Consider the following 22469-nt stretch of genomic DNA (forward strand, 5'->3'; position numbering starts at 1 on the left):
TATGTAAGTAAGCACAGAAACCTACCATCAGTGGGATAGGGAGGTAGCCATTTGATACAACTGGGTAATATATATGTAAGTAAGCACAGAAACCTACCATCAGCGGGATAGGGAGGTAGCCATTTGATACTACTGGGTAATATATATGTAAGTAAGCACAGAAACCTACCATCAGCGGGATAGGGAGGTAGCCATTTGATACTACTGGGTAATATATAAGTAAGTAAGCACAGAAACCTACCATCAGCGGGATAGGGAGGTAGCCATTTGATACTACTGGGTAATATATATGTAAGTAAGCACAGAAACCTATCATCAGTGGGATAGGGAGGTAGCCATTTGATACTACTGGGTAATATATATGTAAGTAAGCACAGAAACCTATCATCAGTGGGATAGGGAGGTAGCCATTTGATACTACTGGGTAATATATATGTAAGTAAGCACAGAAACCTACCATCAGTGGGATAGGGAGGTAGCCATTTGATACTACTGGGTAATATATATGTAAGTAAGCACAGAAACCTACCATCAGTGGGATAGGGAGGTAGCCATTTGATACTACTGGGTAATATATATGTAAGTAAGCACAGAAACCTACCATCAGCGGGATAGGGAGGTAGCCATTTGATACTACTGGGTAATATATATGTAAGTAAGCACAGAAACCTATCATCAGCGGGATAGGGAGGTAGCCATTTGATACTACTGGGTAATATATAAGTAAGTAAGCACAGAAACCTACCATCAGTGGGATAGGGAGGTAGCCATTTGATACTACTGGGTAATATATATGTAAGTAAGCACAGAAACCTATCATCAGTGGGATAGGGAGGTAGCCATTTGATACTACTGGGTAATATATATGTAAGTAAGCACAGAAACCTATCATCAGTGGGATAGGGAGGTAGCCATTTGATACTACTGGGTAATATATATGTAAGTAAGCACAGAAACCTACCATCAGTGGGATAGGGAGGTAGCCATTTGATACTACTGGGTAATATATATGTAAGTAAGCACAGAAACCTACCATCAGTGGGATAGGGAGGTAGCCATTTGATACTACTGGGTAATATATATGTAAGTAAGCACAGAAACCTACCATCAGCGGGATAGGGAGGTAGCCATTTGATACTACTGGGTAATATATATGTAAGTAAGCACAGAAACCTATCATCAGCGGGATAGGGAGGTAGCCATTTGATACTACTGGGTAATATATAAGTAAGTAAGCACAGAAACCTACCATCAGTGGGATAGGGAGGTAGCCATTTGATACTACTGGGTAATATATATGTAAGTAAGCACAGAAACCTACCATCAGTGGGATAGGGAGGTAGCCATTTGATACTACTGGGTAATATATATGTAAGTAAGCACAGAAACCTACCATCAGTGGGATAGGGAGGTAGCCATTTGATACTACTGGGTAATATATATGTAAGTAAGCACAGAAACCTACCATCAGTGGGATAGGGAGGTAGCCATTTGATACTACTGGGTAATATATAAGTAAGTAAGCACAGAAACCTACCATCAGTGGGATAGGGAGGTAGCCATTTGATACTACTGGGTAATATATATGTAAGTAAGCACAGAAACCTACCATCAGTGGGATAGGGAGGTAGCCATTTGATACTACTGGGTAATACCTACCATCAGCGGGATAGGGAGGTAGCCATTTGATACTACTGGGTAATATATATGTAAGTAAGCACAGAAACCTACCATCAGTGGGATAGGGAGGTAGCCATTTGATACTACTGGGTAATATATATGTAAGTAAGCACAGAAACCTACCATCAGTGGGATAGGGAGGTAGCCATTTGATACTACTGGGTAATATATATGTAAGTAAGCACAGAAACCTACCATCAGTGGGATAGGGAGGTAGCCATTTGATACTACTGGGTAATATATATGTAAGTAAGCACAGAAACCTACCATCAGTGGGATAGGGAGGTAGCCATTTGATACTACTGGGTAATATATATGTAAGTAAGCACAGAAACCTACCATCAGTGGGATAGGGAGGTAGCCATTTGATACTACTGGGTAATATATATGTAAGTAAGCACAGAAACCTACCATCAGTGGGATAGGGAGGTAGCCATTTGATACTACTGGGTAATATATATGTAAGTAAGCACAGAAACCTACCATCAGTGGGATAGGGAGGTAGCCATTTGATACTACTGGGTAATATATATGTAAGTAAGCACAGAAACCTACCATCAGTGGGATAGGGAGGTAGCCATTTGATACTACTGGGTAATATATAAGTAAGTAAGCACAGAAACCTACCATCAGTGGGATAGGGAGGTAGCCATTTGATACTACTGGGTAATATATATGTAAGTAAGCACAGAAACCTACCATCAGTGGGATAGGGAGGTAGCCATTTGATACTACTGGGTAATATATAAGTAAGTAAGCACAGAAACCTACCATCAGTGGGATAGGGAGGTAGCCATTTGATACTACTGGGTAATATATATGTAAGTAAGCACAGAAACCTACCATCAGTGGGATAGGGAGGTAGCCATTTGATACTACTGGGTAATATATAAGTAAGTAAGCACAGAAACCTACCATCAGTGGGATAGGGAGGTAGCCATTTGATACTACTGGGTAATATATATGTAAGTAAGCACAGAAACCTACCATCAGTGGGATAGGGAGGTAGCCATTTGATACTACTGGGTAATATATATGTAAGTAAGCACAGAAACCTACCATCAGTGGGATAGGGAGGTAGCCATTTGATACTACTGGGTAATATATATGTAAGTAAGCACAGAAACCTACCATCAGTGGGATAGGGAGGTAGCCATTTGATACTACTGGGTAATATATATGTAAGTAAGCACAGAAACCTACCATCAGTGGGATAGGGAGGTAGCCATTTGATACTACTGGGTAATATATAAGTAAGTAAGCACAGAAACCTACCATCAGTGGGATAGGGAGGTAGCCATTTGATACTACTGGGTAATATATAAGTAAGTAAGCACAGAAACCTACCATCAGTGGGATAGGGAGGTAGCCATTTGATACTACTGGGTAATATATATGTAAGTAAGCACAGAAACCTACCATCAGTGGGATAGGGAGGTAGCCATTTGATACTACTGGGTAATATATATGTAAGTAAGCACAGAAACCTACCATCAGCGGGATAGGGAGGTAGCCATTTGATACTACTGGGTAATATATAAGTAAGTAAGCACAGAAACCTACCATCAGCGGGATAGGGAGGTAGCCATTTGATACAACTGGGTAATATATATATGAAAGTAAGAACAGAAACCTACCATCAGTGGGATAGGGAGGTAGCCATTTGATACTACTGGGTAATATATAAGTAAGTAAGCACAGAAACCTACCATCAGTGGGATAGGGAGGTAGCCATTTGATACTACTGGGTAATATATATGAAAGTAAGCACAGAAACCTACCATCAGTGGGATAGGGAGGTAGCCATTTGATACTACTGGGTAATATATAAGTAAGTAAGCACAGAAACCTACCATCAGCGGGATAGGGAGGTAGCCATTTGATACAACTGGGTAATATATATATGAAAGTAAGCACAGAAACCTACCATCAGTGGGATAGGGAGGTAGCCATTTGATACTACTGGGTAATATATAAGTAAGTAAGCACAGAAACCTACCATCAGCGGGATAGGGAGGTAGCCATTTGATACTACTGGGTAATATATATGTAAGTAAGCACAGAAACCTATCATCAGTGGGATAGGGAGGTAGCCATTTGATACTACTGGGTAATATATATGTAAGTAAGCACAGAAACCTACCATCAGTGGGATAGGGAGGTAGCCATTTGATACTACTGGGTAATATATAAGTAAGTAAGCACAGAAACCTACCATCAGCGGGATAGGGAGGTAGCCATTTGATACTACTGGGTAATATATATGTAAGTAAGCACAGAAACCTACCATCAGTGGGATAGGGAGGTAGCCATTTGATACTACTGGGTAATATATATGTAAGTAAGCACAGAAACCTACCATCAGTGGGATAGGGAGGTAGCCATTTGATACTACTGGGTAATATATAAGTAAGTAAGCACAGAAACCTACCATCAGTGGGATAGGGAGGTAGCCATTTGATACTACTGGGTAATATATATGTAAGTAAGCACAGAAACCTACCATCAGCGGGATAGGGAGGTAGCCATTTGATACTACTGGGTAATATATAAGTAAGTAAGCACAGAAACCTACCATCAGTGGGATAGGAAGGTAGCCATTTGATACTACTGGGTAATATATATGTAAGTAAGCACAGAAACCTACCATCAGCGGGATAGGGAGGTAGCCATTTGATACTACTGGGTAATATATAAGTAAGTAAGCACAGAAACCTACCATCAGTGGGATAGGGAGGTAGCCATTTGATACTACTGGGTAATATATAAGTAAGTAAGCACAGAAACCTACCATCAGTGGGATAGGGAGGTAGCCATTTGATACTACTGGGTAATATATATGTAAGTAAGCACAGAAACCTACCATCAGTGGGATAGGGAGGTAGCCATTTGATACTACTGGGTAATATATATGTAAGTAAGCACAGAAACCTACCATCAGCGGGATAGGGAGGTAGCCATTTGATACAACTGGGTAATATATATGTAAGTAAGCACAGAAACCTACCATCAGTGGGATAGGGAGGTAGCCATTTGATACTACTGGGTAATATATATGTAAGTAAGCACAGAAACCTACCATCAGCGGGATAGGGAGGTAGCCATTTGATACAACTGGGTAATATATATGTAAGTAAGCACAGAAACCTACCATCAGTGGGATAGGGAGGTAGCCATTTGATACTTCTGGGTAAAATATATGTAAGTAAGCACAGAAACCTACCATCAGTGGGATAGGGAGGTAGCCATTTGATACTACTGGGTAATATATATGTAAGTAAGCACAGAAACCTACCATCAGCGGGATAGGGAGGTAGCCATTTGATACTACTGGGTAATATATATGTAAGTAAGCACAGAAACCTACCATCAGTGGGATAGGGAGGTAGCCATTTGATACTACTGGGTAATATATATGTAAGTAAGCACAGAAACCTACCATCAGTGGGATAGGGAGGTAGCCATTTGATACTACTGGGTAATATATATGTAAGTAAGCACAGAAACCTACCATCAGCGGGATAGGGAGGTAGCCATTTGATACAACTGGGTAATATATATGTAAGTAAGCACAGAAACCTACCATCAGCGGGATAGGGAGGTAGCCATTTGATACTACTGGGTAATATATATGTAAGTAAGCACAGAAACCTACCATCAGCGGGATAGGGAGGTAGCCATTTGATACAACTGGGTAATATATATGTAAGTAAGCACAGAAACCTACCATCAGTGGGATAGGGAGGTAGCCATTTGATACTACTGGGTAATATATAAGTAAGTAAGCACAGAAACCTACCATCAGCGGGATAGGGAGGTAGCCATTTGATACTACTGGGTAATATATATAAGTAAGTAAGCACAGAAACCTACCATCAGCGGGATAGGGAGGTAGCCATTTGATACTACTGGGTAATATATATGTAAGTAAGCACAGAAACCTACCATCAGTGGGATAGGGAGGTAGCCATTTGATACTACTGGGTAATATATATGTAAGTAAGCACAGAAACCTACCATCAGCGGGATAGGGAGGTAGCCATTTGATACTACTGGGTAATATATATGTAAGTAAGCACAGAAACCTACCATCAGCGGGATAGGGAGGTAGCCATTTGATACTACTGGGTAATATATATGTAAGTAAGCACAGAAACCTACCATCAGCGGGATAGGCAGGTAGCCATTTGATACAACTGGGTAATATATATGTAAGTAAGCACAGAAACCTACCATCAGCGGGATAGGGAGGTAGCCATTTGATACTACTGGGTAATATATATGTAAGTAAGCACAGAAACCTACCATCAGTGGGATAGGGAGGTAGCCATTTGATACTACTGGGTAATATATATAAGTAAGTAAGCACAGAAACCTACCATCAGTGGGATAGGGAGGTAGCCATTTGATACTACTGGGTAATATATATGTAAGTAAGCACAGAAACCTACCATCAGTGGGATAGGGAGGTAGCCATTTGATACTACTGGGTAATATATATGTAAGTAAGCACAGAAACCTACCATCAGCGGGATAGGGAGGTAGCCATTTGATACTACTGGGTAATATATAAGTAAGTAAGCACAGAAACCTACCATCAGTGGGATAGGGAGGTAGCCATTTGATACTACTGGGTAATATATAAGTAAGTAAGCACAGAAACCTACCATCAGCGGGATAGGGAGGTAGCCATTCTTCAGAGCAGTGGAGATAGGAGCACCAAATTTCAACCTGAAAGTAAAAGATTTTTAAACATGTACAGATATCAATTTTCATAGAAAATACCTGTAGTTATATCTCTCACATATGTACAACAATAAAAGCGGAGGACTTGGTTCTAGAACCATTACTGTTGGTCTGAGATTGATGAGGTTCTAGTAACATTACTGTTGGTCTGAGATTGATGAGGTTCTAGAAACATTACTGTTGATCTGAGATTGATGAGGTTCTAGTAACATTACTGTGGATCTGAGATTGATGAGGTTCTAGTAACATTACTGTTGATCTGAGATTGATGAGGTTCTAGTAACATTACTGTTGATCTGAGATTGATGAGGTTCTAGAAATATTACTGTTGATCTGAGATTGATGAGGTTCTAGAAATATTACTGTTGATCTGAGATTGATGAGGTTCTAGTAACATTACTGTTGATCTGAGATTGATGAGGTTCTGGTAACATTACTGTTGATCTGAGATTAAAGAGGTTCTACTTAAATTACTGTGGATCTGAAATTGATGAGGTTCTAGTAACATTACTGTTAATCTGAGATTGATGAGGTTCTAGTAACATTACTGTTGATCTGAGATTGATGAGGTTCTAGTAACATTACTGTTGATCTGAGATTGATGCGGTTCTAGTAACATTACTGTTGATCTGAGATTGATGAGGTTCTAGAAACATTACTGTTGATCTGAGATTGATGAGGTTCTAGAAACATTACTGTTGATCTGAGATTGATGAGGTTCTAGTAACATTACTGTTGATCTGAGATTGATGAGGTTCTAGTAACATTACTGTTGATCTGAGATTGATGAGGTTCTAGTAACATTACTGTTGGTCTGAGATTGATGAGGTTCTAGAAACATTACTGTTGATCTGAGATTGATGCGGTTCTAGTAACATTACTGTTGATCTGAGATTGATGAGGTTCTACTTAAATTACTGTTAATCTGAGATTGATGAGGTTCTAGTAACAATACTGTTAATCTGAGATTGATGAGGTTCTAGTAACATTACTGTTGATCTGAGATTGATGAGGTTCTAGTAACAATACTGTTAATCTGAGATTGATGAGGTTCTAGTAACATTACTGTTGATCTGAGATTGATGAGGTTCTACTTAAATAACTGTTAATCTGAGATTGATGAGGTTCTAGTAACAATACTGTTAATATGAGATCGATGAGGTTCTAGTAACATTACTGTTGATCTGAGATTGATGAGGTTCTAGTAACATTACTGTTGATCTGAGATTGATGAGGTTCTAGTAACATTACTGTTAATCTGAGATTGATGAGGTTCTAGTAACATTACTGTTGATCTGAGATTGATGAGGTTCTAGTAACATTACTGTTAATCTGAGATTGATGAGGTTTAGTAACACTGCTGTTGATCTGAGATTGATGAGGTTTAGTAACATTACTGTTGATCTGAGATTGATGAGGTTCTAGTAACATTACTGTTAATCTGAGATTGATGAGGTTCTAGTAACACTGCTGTTGATCTGAGATTCATGGGGTTCTAGTAGCATTACTGTTGATCTGAGATTGATGAGGTTTAGTAACATTACTGTTGATCTGAGATTGATGAGGTTCTAGTAACATTACTGTTAATCTGAGATTGATGAGGTTCTAGTAACACTGCTGTTGATCTGAGATTGATGAGGTTTAGTAACACTGCTGTTGATCTGAGATTGATGAGGTTTAGTAACATTACTGTTGATCTGAGATTGATGAGGTTTAGTAACACTGCTGTTGATCTGAGATTGATGAGGTTTAGTAACACTGCTGTTGTTCTGAGATTGATGAGTTTTAGTAACACTGCTGTTGTTCTGAGATTGATGAGGTTTAGTAACACTGCTGTTGATCTGAGATTGATGAGGTTTAGTAACATTACTGTTGATCTGAGATTGATGAGGTTTAGTAACACTGCTGTTGTTCTGAGATCAAAGAGGATCTTACAGTCATTAACCAAATAAACACAAGATCCATACATAAACTGAAGAGAGTGTAAAAAAGTCTATCATAGAAGTTTCAATATCTATAACAAAAATTGTAGATTCTCATTAGCTGGGACTAAGGACTCAGAGGTAGTCTTCCTACTTAGGTTTTGTAACTCTACACATCCGAACACCTATTTTCACTGTAGAAGTACATATTTTCGTTGGGTCAAAATTTCGCTGTTTTTAAACCAAATAAAATTAAGTTGGCATTTGATTTCGTCATATCGTAATCTCTTTGTAATCAACTATACTTGAGTTAAAAATTCATCATGGATTTAATTTCATTGCTTAATACTGCCAACGAAAATAACCAAATTAAATCGTCAACGAATATTTTTGCTTCTACAATATTTTCTAATATTTTTTTTTTTATAATTTATTTTTGAACTACAAGCATACACACAATTACACTCTACTATTAATAGCTTAGTATTTCATGATTTACAAATATACATATTTTAAAACTCCTTCTGAGTATCTATCTTTTATATTATATGCAGGTTCCAGTAACCACATCATCCTACAATTTACTTTCCTGGAGTAATCACTATACTAATCTTCTTAAAAGTTACTTACCTGTGTGTACATCCTTCAAGTTACTTTATTTATACAACTTTCTAACTACTATCAATTGGTATTAATCCTTAGAATTCATTTTTTGTCTTTTCATTCTACAAAATACTATATCCCTGTGTTTTCATCTCACAAGTTACTTTCCCTGTGTATTTATCCTACAAAATACTTTTATACAAGCCTATATCCATGTGTATTCATCTTACAAGTTACTTTCCCTGTGTATTTATCCTACAAGATACTTTTATACAAGCCTATATCCATGTGTATTCATCTTACAAGTTACATTTCCTGTGTATTTATCCTACAAGATACTTTTATACAAGCCTATATCCATGTGTATTCATCTTACAAGTTACTTTCCCTGTGTATTTATCCTACAAGATACTTTTATACAAGCCTATATCCATGTGTATTCATCTTACAAGTTACTTTCCCTGTGTATTTATCCTACAAGATACTTTTATACAAGCCTATATCCATGTGTATTCATCTTACAAGTTACATTTCCTGTGTATTTATCCTACAAAATACTTTTATACAAGTCTATATCCATGTGTATTTATCTTAAAAGTTACATTTCCTGTGTATTTATCCTAAAAAAAAATTTCCCTGTGTTATCACCATACAAGTTACTTTTTATGTGAATTCATCGTTACAAGTTTACTTCATTATGTATTTATCCTGCAGTTTAATCTTGTGTAATACTATTCATCCTACCAATAATTTCTTGAAATACCAAAAACATACCTTTTCTCCTCAATATTCACTAAATATATATTTTTTTTGTGCAATTGTAGAAGAATATGTATTTCATTTAATTTTTAATTTGGGTACAAAACCTGACATTATACATAACCCTCTAGGAATGATGTTATAATGCTGACAATATACTATTACTTATTAGGATTGTTACTGACTGTTTACAGAAATTTGTGGGGTCGGTTAAGTCCTTAGAAGGCTCAGCTCCGCCTCGCCTTCTATGGACTTTACCGACCCAACAAATTTCTGTAAACAGTCAGTAACAAACCTAATAAGTGTTTTGTTTTGTCGAGGACCTAAAGTTTGATATGTAAACAACAAAAGATAATATATAACAATTAAATTCAAAGGCATATTCTCTAATTTTGTACCTTCCTCGTCAGTCGTCTGTGCAAACCTGGATGCCATTGTATATAAGATCATTTTATTACGTCACGGGCAAAGGGGGATCACTCTAAATATTTTGGGGCTTAAAAATTAAAGTTATGGTTGAACGTTTGTGTAAAACATCAGCTCCAATAACGTTACATCCGCCATATTGTTGTATAAATTTTGACCCCCCCCCCCCCCCTTGTAAAGAAATTTATAAGGCAATCACGTGGCGCGACTCTTCCAATGATGTCAAGACATTCTAGCCTGAGGCAAAACAAATAACCCTCTAAGGATGATGTCACAATGCTGACATTACACATAACCCTCTAAGGATGATGTCACAATGCTGACATTACACATAACCCTCTAAGGATGATGTCATAATGCTAACATTGCACTAAGGATGATGTCATAATGCTGACATTACACATAACCCTCTAAGGATGATGTCATAATACTGACATTACACATAACCCTCTAAGGATGATGTCATAATGCTGACAATAACCCTCTAAGGATGATGTCATCATTTCCTTACTTCTTAGAACACCAAAATTGAAATGCATTTATTGACAAGACTAGCTGTTTAACACATTTTAGAACATGTAAATGCTTATTAGACATTATTGTGAATGTTATTAAATGCAATTAATGTAAGGCTGTTAAGATACAGAAAATTGCTATTTTTGTTTTCATGAAACTCTGAGTCAATCAATGCAAAAATAAAATGCCAGGCAACTACTGACATTATAAGTAAGTAATCGAATAAAACAGTTATCCATGCCAAAAGAAATTTTAGAATTTAATTGGTAGTACAGATTACAGAAGTTATAATTGTAAAAAAAAAAAGCAAAGTTAATGCATACATTCTATTTTAAAACATGACTTTAAATGGAAGAGTTCTAACGCACACTCATTCTTTATCTTTATAGAACAAAATGTGACAATGTATGTGACATCTTTAAATTTTGAGCACTTGATATTATAAATCTTTGTATAAACGGTCATAATCCGCATATAAGCTTTTTAAAATATTTTCTTTTATACTTCTAAATATCTCATTTGTCATTTTAAAATAAAATTATGAGTTTACTATGACGGTCAACTGTTTACGTTGTTTCCTATTGTGACGTCAGCAAACCTGCGAGCTACGTTACGGAGGGATATATTAAAGCATATTCATCTCTAGGTTTTTCAACCTTATAAGTTACATTTTCAATACTTTCATCCTTTGCTTCTGTTCAACATTCATCCTACAATTTACTATTTCTATACTTTCATCCCACGTTGTGTAAACGTTCCTCCTACAATTTACTATTTCTATACATTCATCCCACGTTGTGTAAACATTCATCCTACAATTTACTATTTCTATACTTTCATCCCACGTTGTGTAAACATTCATCCTACAATTTACTATTTCTATACTTTCATCCCACGTTGTGTAAACGTTCCTCCTACAATTTACTATTTCTATACTTTCATCCCACGTTGTGTTAACTTTCCTCCTACAATTTACTATTTCTATACTTTCATCCCACGTTGTGTAAACTTTCCTCCTACAATTTACTATTTCTATACTTTCATCCCACGTTGTGTAAACGTTCCTCCTACAATTTACTATTTCTATACTTTCATCCCACGTTGTGTAAACTTTCCTCCTACAATTTACTATTTCTATACTTTCATCCCACGTTGTGTAAACGTTCATCCTACAATTTACTATTTCTATACTTTCATCCTTTATTACATGTTCTGTAAACATTTATCCTACAAGTAACTTTTCAGTGTATTAAGTTTTTTTCTTAGTTTCTCATCTCGTATGTTCATCTTAAATCAAGCACCCTCCATTCTTGTTCCATGCAAGCACTGAAGACTTACTGCGCACTCACATGAAAAATATACCGTATTTTATCCTACCTATTACTTATTCTGTACAAGTATTCGAGATATATTAATAAAGTAAGCCAATTTTGCTGTGTATGTTGATTGACTTTTCTGTCTTGTATATTCACCCTGTAACACACATACTACACTCCCGTTCTGTGCATGCACTGTTGACTTACTTTTTCAGACGCATGGTCTCATGGCCTCTGTCCGATACACAGCCACCAAACACACTTCTCAACATGGCCATCTTACAGAGTCATCTCCCCTTGGCCCCCGAACTCCATGATGTCACTTCCTATTTAATGTGACAAATTTACATCATGTGCAACATTGTCACAGTTTCTCAAATTATGATGTTGGTGTCTTTCTGAAATGTAAAAGAAAAAATAATTATGTCTTCAGAATCATGTTTTAATAATATGTACAACAATACTTGATTAATGCTGAAATAGAATAGCTCTCCTGGTCCATACTCATATACTTCAAGATTTACATTGTAACCTTCCCAATAGATATATGGTGGGACAAGATTTTTCCCCCCTGCTGGTGTAGTCCCTTCCCTCCCTCAACAGTACAGACCACACTACAGCTGAGTCGGGTTCATCTACTCGGTTTAGCGGAGTAGAGTTCATCTACTCATACCTTCCAGCATCACATGTTTTTATAGTGTTTGTAAACACTGTCGATTATCACGTCGACATTGAGCCCTGAGTCATGGCTGTCGGTGACAGCTCCAGACAAGCCAATATCTCGGCCAGTAAAGACTTTAATTAACACTGCTACTATAAACAAGAATGTACTCCCAACATGCTGGGTACATCTTTCATAGAGCAGACATATAAACGTAAATATGACATTCAGAAGAAAAACTAATGCAGACACAAAGTTCATACAAGCTGACTTCATCCTCATAAACACACTTCTTGTAACTTCAAATTTCATTGAGAGATCTCATTTTAGGATTTTCACTGCAGGATCACAAAAGGGATTATCTAAGACACTGATGATCATCATCTGAACCATCTTAACAATATCTCATTCTAAAATATTACAATCTCTACCAGCCACCAAACACTCTTCTCAACATGGCCATCGTACAGAGTTATCTCCCCTTAACTCCATGATCAGATGTTTTATTAAGCAATTATCTTAAACTCAAAACAAACTATTTCACAATCGGGTTTTAAAAATTAAATAACACACTCTGTGCTGACAGTTGGACAAACATCATTGACTAAATATATCAGACAAATTCCAGTCACACAACAGTATCTTGAGATATCACTTACAACACTGTCACATATTAGTTGACATTTCCTGGATCCCTGCCCCTAGTTCTCAATAATTTGTTGACATTTCCTGGATCCCTGCCCCTAGTTTTCAATGATTTGTTGACATTTCCTGGATACATACCCCTTGTTCTCACTGATTTGTTGACATTTCCTGTATCCCAACCCCTATTTCTCAGGAATTTTGTTGACATTTCCCTAGTTCTCAGTGACTTGTTGACATTTCCTAGATCCCTGCCCCTAGTTCTCAGTGATTTGTTGACATTTCCTGGATCCCTGCCCCTAGTTCTCAGTCATGATAGGTCAGCTATTAGTATCTTGTCTTGGGGAATGAGAAACATCTGTACAGAGGAATGCAGAACTTGCAGCAGAACAGCAAAGTGTGACCTCTAACAAGGTCAGACACTGAGCATCGCCTGCCTGGGCACAGACCGAGTCTGGCTGTAGTACCCTGACAGTGGAAGAAGAAGAGGCTCAATGTCACACGCTGGAGAGCTCGGGACTCTCTCTACATGCTTTAGGGTGGCTTTACTTCAATACTTGTGGACCACTCATAAGTCTGCTATCACAGGCCTCCAGAACTTTGACTCTTGTGGTGGATGGTCCCCTACATATCACTCAGACTCTCAGCTTGTGTATATCTGGCCCTGGCCTGATGATCTGTGGCCCATATTAGTTATTTGAAACTTTATACCCAATCATAAGTGAAAATTTACTGTCCTAATATTTACCCTCTCAAGTATCTGGAAGACACACCTCTCTCTCTCTCTCTCTCTCTCTCTCTCTCTCTCTCTCTCTCTCTCTCTCTCTCTCTCTCTAATTCCCGATACAGGATCAAATTTTCTTTTAATGTTTAAGTCGTTTGGTGGATACGGGCATTATTTATCATGGAAAGACAAATGAAAAAAGCAGACACCCACCCACCTATCCCGTGAGTTCTGTACAATGACAGAAAGGTGGCAGTATTAATACAGTAATAGTGAATGCCCGCACCCACATTCCTTCCTCTTTGGAAGACAGAAGCTGTCACCCCTCCGGGACCCCACAGTAAGACAAGTACACCCTGTTCCCACCAACAAATGGCATTGCATGGAAGAATTTTCCATCACAGTCCAGGGTGGTAGCTTTTCCCCCTAAACTACAAGACTATAAGCTTTGTTTCCATTTTAAGGAGGCAAGAGGTTTTTAGGAAAAAATTAGATAACAACCTGTAGGAGTAATGGGGCAATTGTAAGAGTAAAGGGGGGGGGGGGGTTAAAGAATCCTTTTTAAGCCTTATTTGCTCAGGATAAGTCCTTCACTTCAGACAGTTTTTTAAAACATTTACTTTTCCTCTTATCATGCTTTGTAAGACCCACACCTTTCTTCCTAAACGAATTTTGATGACATAACATACCGATAACTTTTTTTCACCCTTCTTTTGTACAAAATGACCCAGGCAGAGATAACGGATATCATTTATTATATATGTAATGAATCATCCAAATGGAAAAGGCGGACCTAAAAAATCCCAGACATAATTGAGTGAGTTTACACCTGTCACCTGTACAAGCTGATTCCAGGTAAATTCAGATTGATAAAGGTACAACACTAAGTGCACTGGCACCCCACAGGGTGGAGGGGAGGGGCAGGATCAGGCTATCACATCATAATTATAGGTCTGCAGTCCTGGCATCACCCCTCACAGGAAATAAGACCTCTATTATTTGTCAGAATTAAGTCTTATCTTTGTTTTAATCACTTTTAAACACCACCCATCCATAGTTCTAATATATTCTCAAAGACACAGAAAGAGAGAGAGAGAGAGAGAGAGAGAGAGAGAGAAACCAATTTTGACTCATCATTATTGTACCCAATGCATATATTTTGCATGACGACAGATATTGTGGTTTGTGTAATATACACTATTTAATAATTAATTACACTGGTAATCAATACAGCATTCATGTTGGTGTATAAATATTCATAAACTGTGTATAAATATTCATAAACTATACCTAACATTCAACACATTCTACTTGTTCCAAAGAAAAAAGAAAACCAAGCTGTAAGAATATTTTCTTGACTTCTGCATAATGAAAACTTGCATGCCTTGAGATCGAACATATTACATTGTATAAAACAGTGATTTTTTTTGTGGTTACATTTGTCAGTTACATAAGGAAGCAAGTATCAGTAAAAACTGTGTCTATTGCCTGGTAAGGAAAATAATTCATGGCTGCTATTAGTTCTAATCAAAAGCTAATAAAGGGCAGTCATCAATTTATAAAAGTTTCAAATTTTAAAAAAAACCCACTCACCTCTTACCAATTGGTCAAGTCAATGTGTTTCAATCGAAATACAGGACACAAGTGATCAAAGTTTCCTACACAACGCTGCATTACTTCCTCAATTCTATTGAAATTGATAGCTTTTTTGAAGTGACAAAAATAAAATAAAAAACAAACACAGACACACACACTATACCTTAACAAAAGTATCTCCTCTCTCCTTACAATCCCTCTTGGACTTGAATCCTCAACAGAAAAAAAATTATAAGTCCCTGGTTTTCAGCACTAAAATCTTGGTATCATTTAAAGAAACCCTTTGTACGTATAACAAGAGAACAAATCTTTGGCTTTTGTTAGTAGGCCATGTTGACATTCAAAGAAAAAAAGTTTAAAGATAAACGACGCAACGTTGAGATAAAGGACTACAAAAATTCACACACATCAACAAAGCGGATTTTCATTCACAAAATAGGGCCTTCCGACAGATCAAAAGACAAACTTGTGTACGAGGCTGTTGAAAGCCTCTACACATATATAACACACGCCTACCACTGCGACTCATTCATTCACAAAACATGTCAACTGCAAGCAAGCTGGGATGAAGATCACAACAAGCAATAATAAGTCAAAACAAATACAGACCAAGTCAGAAAGACAGGCTAAACATCCCCCACCCCCACCCCCTGTCTGGGCCCCACTGTCACGGTCAATGTACTCCTAAGTACGCAGGGGGTGGAGAAGAAATTAAAAGGGGGGTGTGGTAGCAATATATCAACATTTAGTTTCTCTATGTCCTAGTAAAAAAATGAACCAATGAAATGACTGTTCACTTGGGTTTTACATGTACATCATCTCCTTAAATGTGTTACAACTAATTCATTAATATCAGCCCTAGTAATGGATGACAATCTACCTTACCTTTCTGACATTAAGTGAACAACTGAAAACAACATCCACCATAAAACGATGCCAAAAAATGACTGGAAGCCCAAACAGTTACCAAATAATTAAGGGGTTTTGTTTGTGTGGGTTTAATTAGAATTCACTGACATCAATACCAAATGCAAATGAGGGCCACAATTTGACTTCTGAAGATGATCCTAATAAAACACACCTGTCTCTCACTGACAGGTACAGGTAACAGGTAGAGGCTCCACTTGGACCAAATCAAAGTTCACTCACCAAACAACAAACAAACCAACTGGGTTATTTAAAAAAATGGGACTGCGCTAACACTGACAATCCAAGTACATGTGTGACACTGCGTACACATTATACGTTATAGAACTTGTACAACACATAGTAAGGAAGTAGTTCCACTCGGGCCAAATCACCTTCAAACATCACGTACAAAAAACAATACAGAGAAGGAACTAGATCGACAGAAACCAAAACAGCAAGCACTTATCATTTAGAACTGCTAAGCAAGTATTGGTACATGTGCATGTTTAAGGAACCAACTATTGGTACATGAGCATGTTTAAGGAACCAACTATTGGTACATGTGCATGTTTAAGGAACCAACTATTGGTACATGTGCATGTTTAAGGAACCAACAATTGGTACATGAGCATGTTTAAGGAACCAACTATTGGTACATGAGCATGTTTAAGGAACCAACTATTGGTACATGTGCATGTTTAAGGAACCAACAATTGGTACATGAGCATGTTTAAGGAACCAACTATTGGTACATGAGCATGTTTAAGGAACCAACTATTGGTACATGTGCATGTTTAAGGAACCAACTATTGGTACATGTGCATGTTTAAGGAACCAACTATTGGTACATGTGCATGTTTAAGGAACCAACTATTGGTACATGAGCATGTTTAAGAAACCAACTATTGGTACATGTTTAGTCTGTTGACCATCCAGTCTCCTTAAGGTAGATCTGATGGTTAGTTTGTTGAGCATCCAGCCTCCTTAAGGTAGATCTGATGGTTAGTTTGTTGAGCATCCAGTCTCCTTAAGGTAGATCTGATGGTTAGTTGGTTGACCAGCTGGCCTCTTTAGCTTAGTGTCATGAAGTGATACATGTACTCTGCTTATTGTTCTAATATCATCAACATAATATCCATAAGCATTTATTGTAAAAATAAAAATGTGTAACAAAAGCACTTTCTGAAAATCTTGTAATCTTACTGTCTGGTCAATCTAGTTTCTTTAAACTCTAGAATCGAAACTTCACACTATTATAAAGTTAAAGACAGTTAGTCATATCTGTGACATATCACTAGTTCAGATTGTTTTAAAAAATGAGGCCAGTTCACACTGAACCCAATTCTTTGTCATTTTGCTGTCTGTCTTTTCCAGAGTGATAATGAATGACTCAGATATGTCTGCCAATTACCAATCAGTTATTACCTTACTAAACAAGTTTCTATAGTTTTATATAACCAATAAAATTCATATTGACTTTCAATAAAAACACATAAAAGTGAGTTCTTTTTATAATACATATCGTACTTATGTTTTTAGTATAACCAAAAAATTGTGACATTTATACAAGGAATCAAACTTCTACAACTCATTGATATTTTGGGGGATGAGATATATTTAATGTTTACTTGGGGTGTAAATCAAAATATGCATTCAATTCTGGTCTATGTGGGGTGTAGCATTATAAATTTGGCCCTCTTTTGTAATTTGCATCCTAGGTCTGTACAGTCTTAGATGTTTAGTTACATGGAATAAACCTGCTCCAAAAACTTCAAGCTGGGTTGTTGATGCTGGCAGTCTGGTGTCTCCAATACACTCCACTAATTTATTGAAGTGAGTAAAAATAGTAACAAAAAGACTATGAGCCACATTGCTCACCTGAACAGTAAAGTCGATCTGAGACCCAAGCAGTTATGGAATCATCATTGTTAGCTGGCTCAGCACTTGTGGACACTGCTTAATGGCACTAACTTGGTTCATCATAAAATGGGCATTATCAAGCTGAGCATTCATTTGTCACAAAAAAGGTGTTAAAACAAACAAGATATCTGTGAGCCAATGCTCACTAGTGATACCCCCGCTCTGATGTGATAAATGCAACAGAAATTTTTGTTACGGACAGACAGACAGACGGACGGACGGACAGACAGACAGACAGACAGACACACAAGGGTAAAACAGTATACCCCCACTCCTTCGGAGCGGGGGTATAATGATATTAATTAAAATCATTCTTAAGATAATCAAAATATATCCAGATCTATTTTACTATTTATGAATTATATTCCCTTCAAATGGGTTCTGAGTCCTTTAATTGAACAAATTTGAATATTTCCCTTCACATTGTTCAAAGTTTGGTTGAAATTGGCCCAGTGGTTCTAAAGAAGAGATCAAAAATGTGAAAATTTTACAGAGAAGAGAGGACAATTACAATAGCTTGCTTGAATCTTCACTTCAGGTGAGTTAAAATAGCAATAAGAAAATGAGTTAAAGGAATGTGTAGTAAAAAAGAATATACATGCGAAAATGTCAAAGTTTTCAACAGATATACAAATATATAGAACTGATATACTGACATAGAGGGTTAACATGTATAGTGTTAACAAATTTGAAACAAGGCGAGACATTTGTGCCACCCTTAACATTACGAGTACACATACACACATATATCATTATATATGTATATTCACTCACAGGTCAAGTGTTTGCCTCACTACTTCCCTTCAATAATGTGAGAACCAAACAGCCTAATTCATACAATCAGACAAATCAGGAAATAGCAGAGGGTCATACAGCATTCAGATTGTCACAGCAGAGGGTCATACAACACGCAGATTGTCAGCAGAATAAACTCCACTATAGAGACATTGGTACAACACTCAGATTGTCAGCAGAATAAAATCCACTATAGAGACATTGGTACAACACGCAGATTGTCAGCAGAATAAACTCCACTATAGAGACATTGGTACAACACTCAGATTGTCAGCAGAATAAAATCCACTATAGAGACATTGGTACAACACGCAGATTGTCAGCAGAATAAACTCCACTATAGAGACATTGGTACAACACTCAGATTGTCAGCAGAATAAACTCCACTATAGAGACATTGGTACAACACTCAGATTGTCAGCAGAATAAACTCCACTATAGAGACATTAATGGTACAACACGCAGATTGTCAGCAGAATAAACTCCACTATAGAGACAATGGTACAACACTCAGATTGTCAGCAGAATAAACTCCACTATAGAGACATTGGTACAACACTCAGATTGTCAGCAGAATAAACTCCACTAAAGAGACATTGGTACACAACAAATCTGAAGCCAATGTCCATCATGTCAAGGGAAGCAACTCAGTACCAGACAGACATGTTATAACAGCAGTATTTACACACCTTTAGCTACCATACACCCGCAGTCCTTGTTTTCATTTTTCTTTTTAAACAAAACCAGGGATGTCAATCTACAAGCATATGTTATCTACTCTACAAAAGTGTTCCCTATCAATTTAACTTCAATATTCTGATAATAAAAGCCAAGAGTAAGTGGATGTCATCTATAAATAGGTCGGCGTCTGTCCCAGTTACTGACTGTTGACATCATAACGTTTAGCAATTCACTGTATGATGCTACAACAGGAAGGCATTCTACAACCAGCAGCAGGGCAGCTCAAAGTCAAATTCAACAACAACATAATTTATCTAACTAAGACTACACTCATGATTTCAGTGACAAAGACTGGCTAAGCCTCTACTTGGGTTGAGCATTCATGAGGCCTTTGCAATCTACCATATGCCCCTTAAACTGAAGGCTTTGTTATTAACCACTTTGGCCAAAACTTCTGTACATCTAGTATGAATGCCGTTTTAACTGTCCACATATTCAAATCTTTATCGAAGAATATTTCAAGGCAGTCATACAACCAATCTTTTGGAAATGAAGTTTTCTGTGAAGGAACTATCTCACAAAAGATGTTAAGTTTTATGTATTTAAATGGGTTTTTTTATAACAAAAGGAAGCTGAGCACTGGTAATTTGTATTCCAAAAGGGATTACCCGATAACATAACCAAAACAGGCCATTATATTCCATTTGTCCAATTGGTCCCAACCTGTTCACCAGGGTTTTCCTAAAATTCCTGAACCAATGGGGGAATAAATAAGGATAGCGATGCACAATCTTTTATGAATATCTATAGTGCAACTTGGTGGTAAATAAAATGAGTATGCTTGTTGGCTCAGAAAGGGATCAAACTTGAGGTCTCTATCTTGCAAAAACAAAAAAAGACCTTGTATATGGTCTGACTTACCAGGCATTAATCACTCATATCTACTGTGTGTTCTAACAATATTGCTCGGATTCACATTTAAAAAAAAAAATCAGGCTTTAAAATTACATTCATTTTTTTTTTTTGCCGAAGTCAGAGAGTGAGTTGTTTTTGTGCTGAAATTCATTAATTTGGGGGGGGGGGGGGGGGGGGGGGGTATCTTGCATGGAGACATGTCAGTTTTCCCAACCCAGATCAATCAAGATTTAAATTTTTTATTATTTGGGAAAAATCAGCTAGTCTTTCACATGAATCCTAGCTCTATCACTTCCTTGACGTGCGGGATCCGGTGTTTCAGGGGTGTGGGGGATCAATAATTTAAAAATCTTAAACGCTGCAAAACCAGGTGAACTATCCACATATTTTACATTCTTTACCCGCTTTCTTCTCGATCTGAAGAATTCTGAATGCATCGTGAAAACGATCTTACCTAGACCCCTCCTCAGACATACAGTTCCTTCACATTATCGCTAATTTTGATGAAATTTATCTTCAACAGATGACAGAATGGATAGATTACAAACGGTTGAGTGACCTTTGGAATGAACCGGAAGTACATTGGAGGGAGTATTTATTGTAAATTAGGTATGCCGAGCCCAATTGGAATTCGTTCAGGGAGCTTTTGTGACTTGCGTGAATTTAAATTAGATAGAAAGATTACTTTGTATTTTCGTGAAAGGCATTTCGAAATCGTAATGATTATTACCCAGTCAACTTGTTTACACACATTTTTTTTTACTTTTTATAAAACTACAATAAGTACATATTTTAAATTTTGTTTAAATGCTACAGTAAGCTGGTAAGTTAGCGGCCTACACTTCAATGAACAGTGATGAAAGAAGAAGTATTCCTGAGTCGGTTTTAACTTTTTTTCGATTAATTTTTATTTGTTGTGGACCAAACGGTCAAAGAAGGGGGTCGGGATTCTTTAAATGCATACAAAATATAATGGAATGAATTTATGTAAAATCATAGTATATATTTATTTTCAATTGAAACTATATATCCGAATAGAAAAGATCATATAACATGAAAATATAATTTTGAATTAAGAAGTGGAAATCTTCACATTGCGGAGATAAGAAAAAAAAGAAATAATGGAAGAAAGGTCGCGCCTAACCTTAAACCAGGACATTTTGCGTGTCAAATGACTATACATATTCGATACCAGCAGTTGGCCAGTGCTAATATAAAGGTGACCTTTTTAGCACATGTGATGTTAAAGTTTAAATGTTACAGAGTGAAGAATGCATAAGAATGTAAAATAATAAGCCCTGTCTCTCTCCCGTTTTAAGATTTGGGTCCACAACTGCCAGTAAATAAAAAAAAAATGATTGGACACTATATATAGCTCGTATTATGTACACTGATATCTGGTTTCATTACAGTGCCATTAGAAGAGACCCCAGTGAACAATGATCGTGAAGTTAAAGATGAGATAATGTTTTCAGTGATTAAGAACCGTGTCAGAATCACGACATCTCAAAAACATGTAGGTCTTCAGTATTTTATTTCTCCCTGATTTCGATCCATATCAACCTGGAAAAGGAGGGGAAAATGAACTCGAATCAGTTGGAAATAAAAAGTGAATAACAACCCCAATATTTGCAAGAATTACTTGAGCATCAATGTTA

The 22469-nt window shown here is 37.0% G+C and overlaps 1 protein-coding gene across 5 annotated transcripts in view; it reads right to left on the minus strand.

Moving 5' to 3' along the window:
• LOC128184199 (uncharacterized) overlaps window positions 1-21380 on the minus strand; it is a 37029-nt gene extending 15649 nt beyond the window's left edge. For 2 of the 5 annotated variants that reach the window (XM_052853563.1, XM_052853558.1), the window contains exons 1-3: window positions 21266-21380; window positions 12176-12366; window positions 6348-6411 (exon numbers count right to left, since the gene is read on the minus strand). In XM_052853563.1, the coding sequence (XP_052709523.1) occupies window positions 6348-6411; window positions 12176-12246 (135 nt within the window). In that variant the 5' untranslated portion in view covers window positions 12247-12366; window positions 21266-21380. Of the gene's footprint in view, window positions 1-6347; window positions 6412-12175; window positions 12367-15588; window positions 15683-15754; window positions 16900-21265 lie in introns of those variants that run through there. The other 3 variants (XM_052853561.1, XM_052853559.1, XM_052853560.1) reach the window with 3 other exon arrangements.
• Window positions 21381-22469: the final 1089 nt, after the last annotated feature.

Source organism: Crassostrea angulata, chromosome 5 (genome assembly GCF_025612915.1).
Source record: "Crassostrea angulata isolate pt1a10 chromosome 5, ASM2561291v2, whole genome shotgun sequence".
Taxonomy (NCBI): domain Eukaryota; kingdom Metazoa; phylum Mollusca; class Bivalvia; order Ostreida; family Ostreidae; genus Magallana; species Magallana angulata.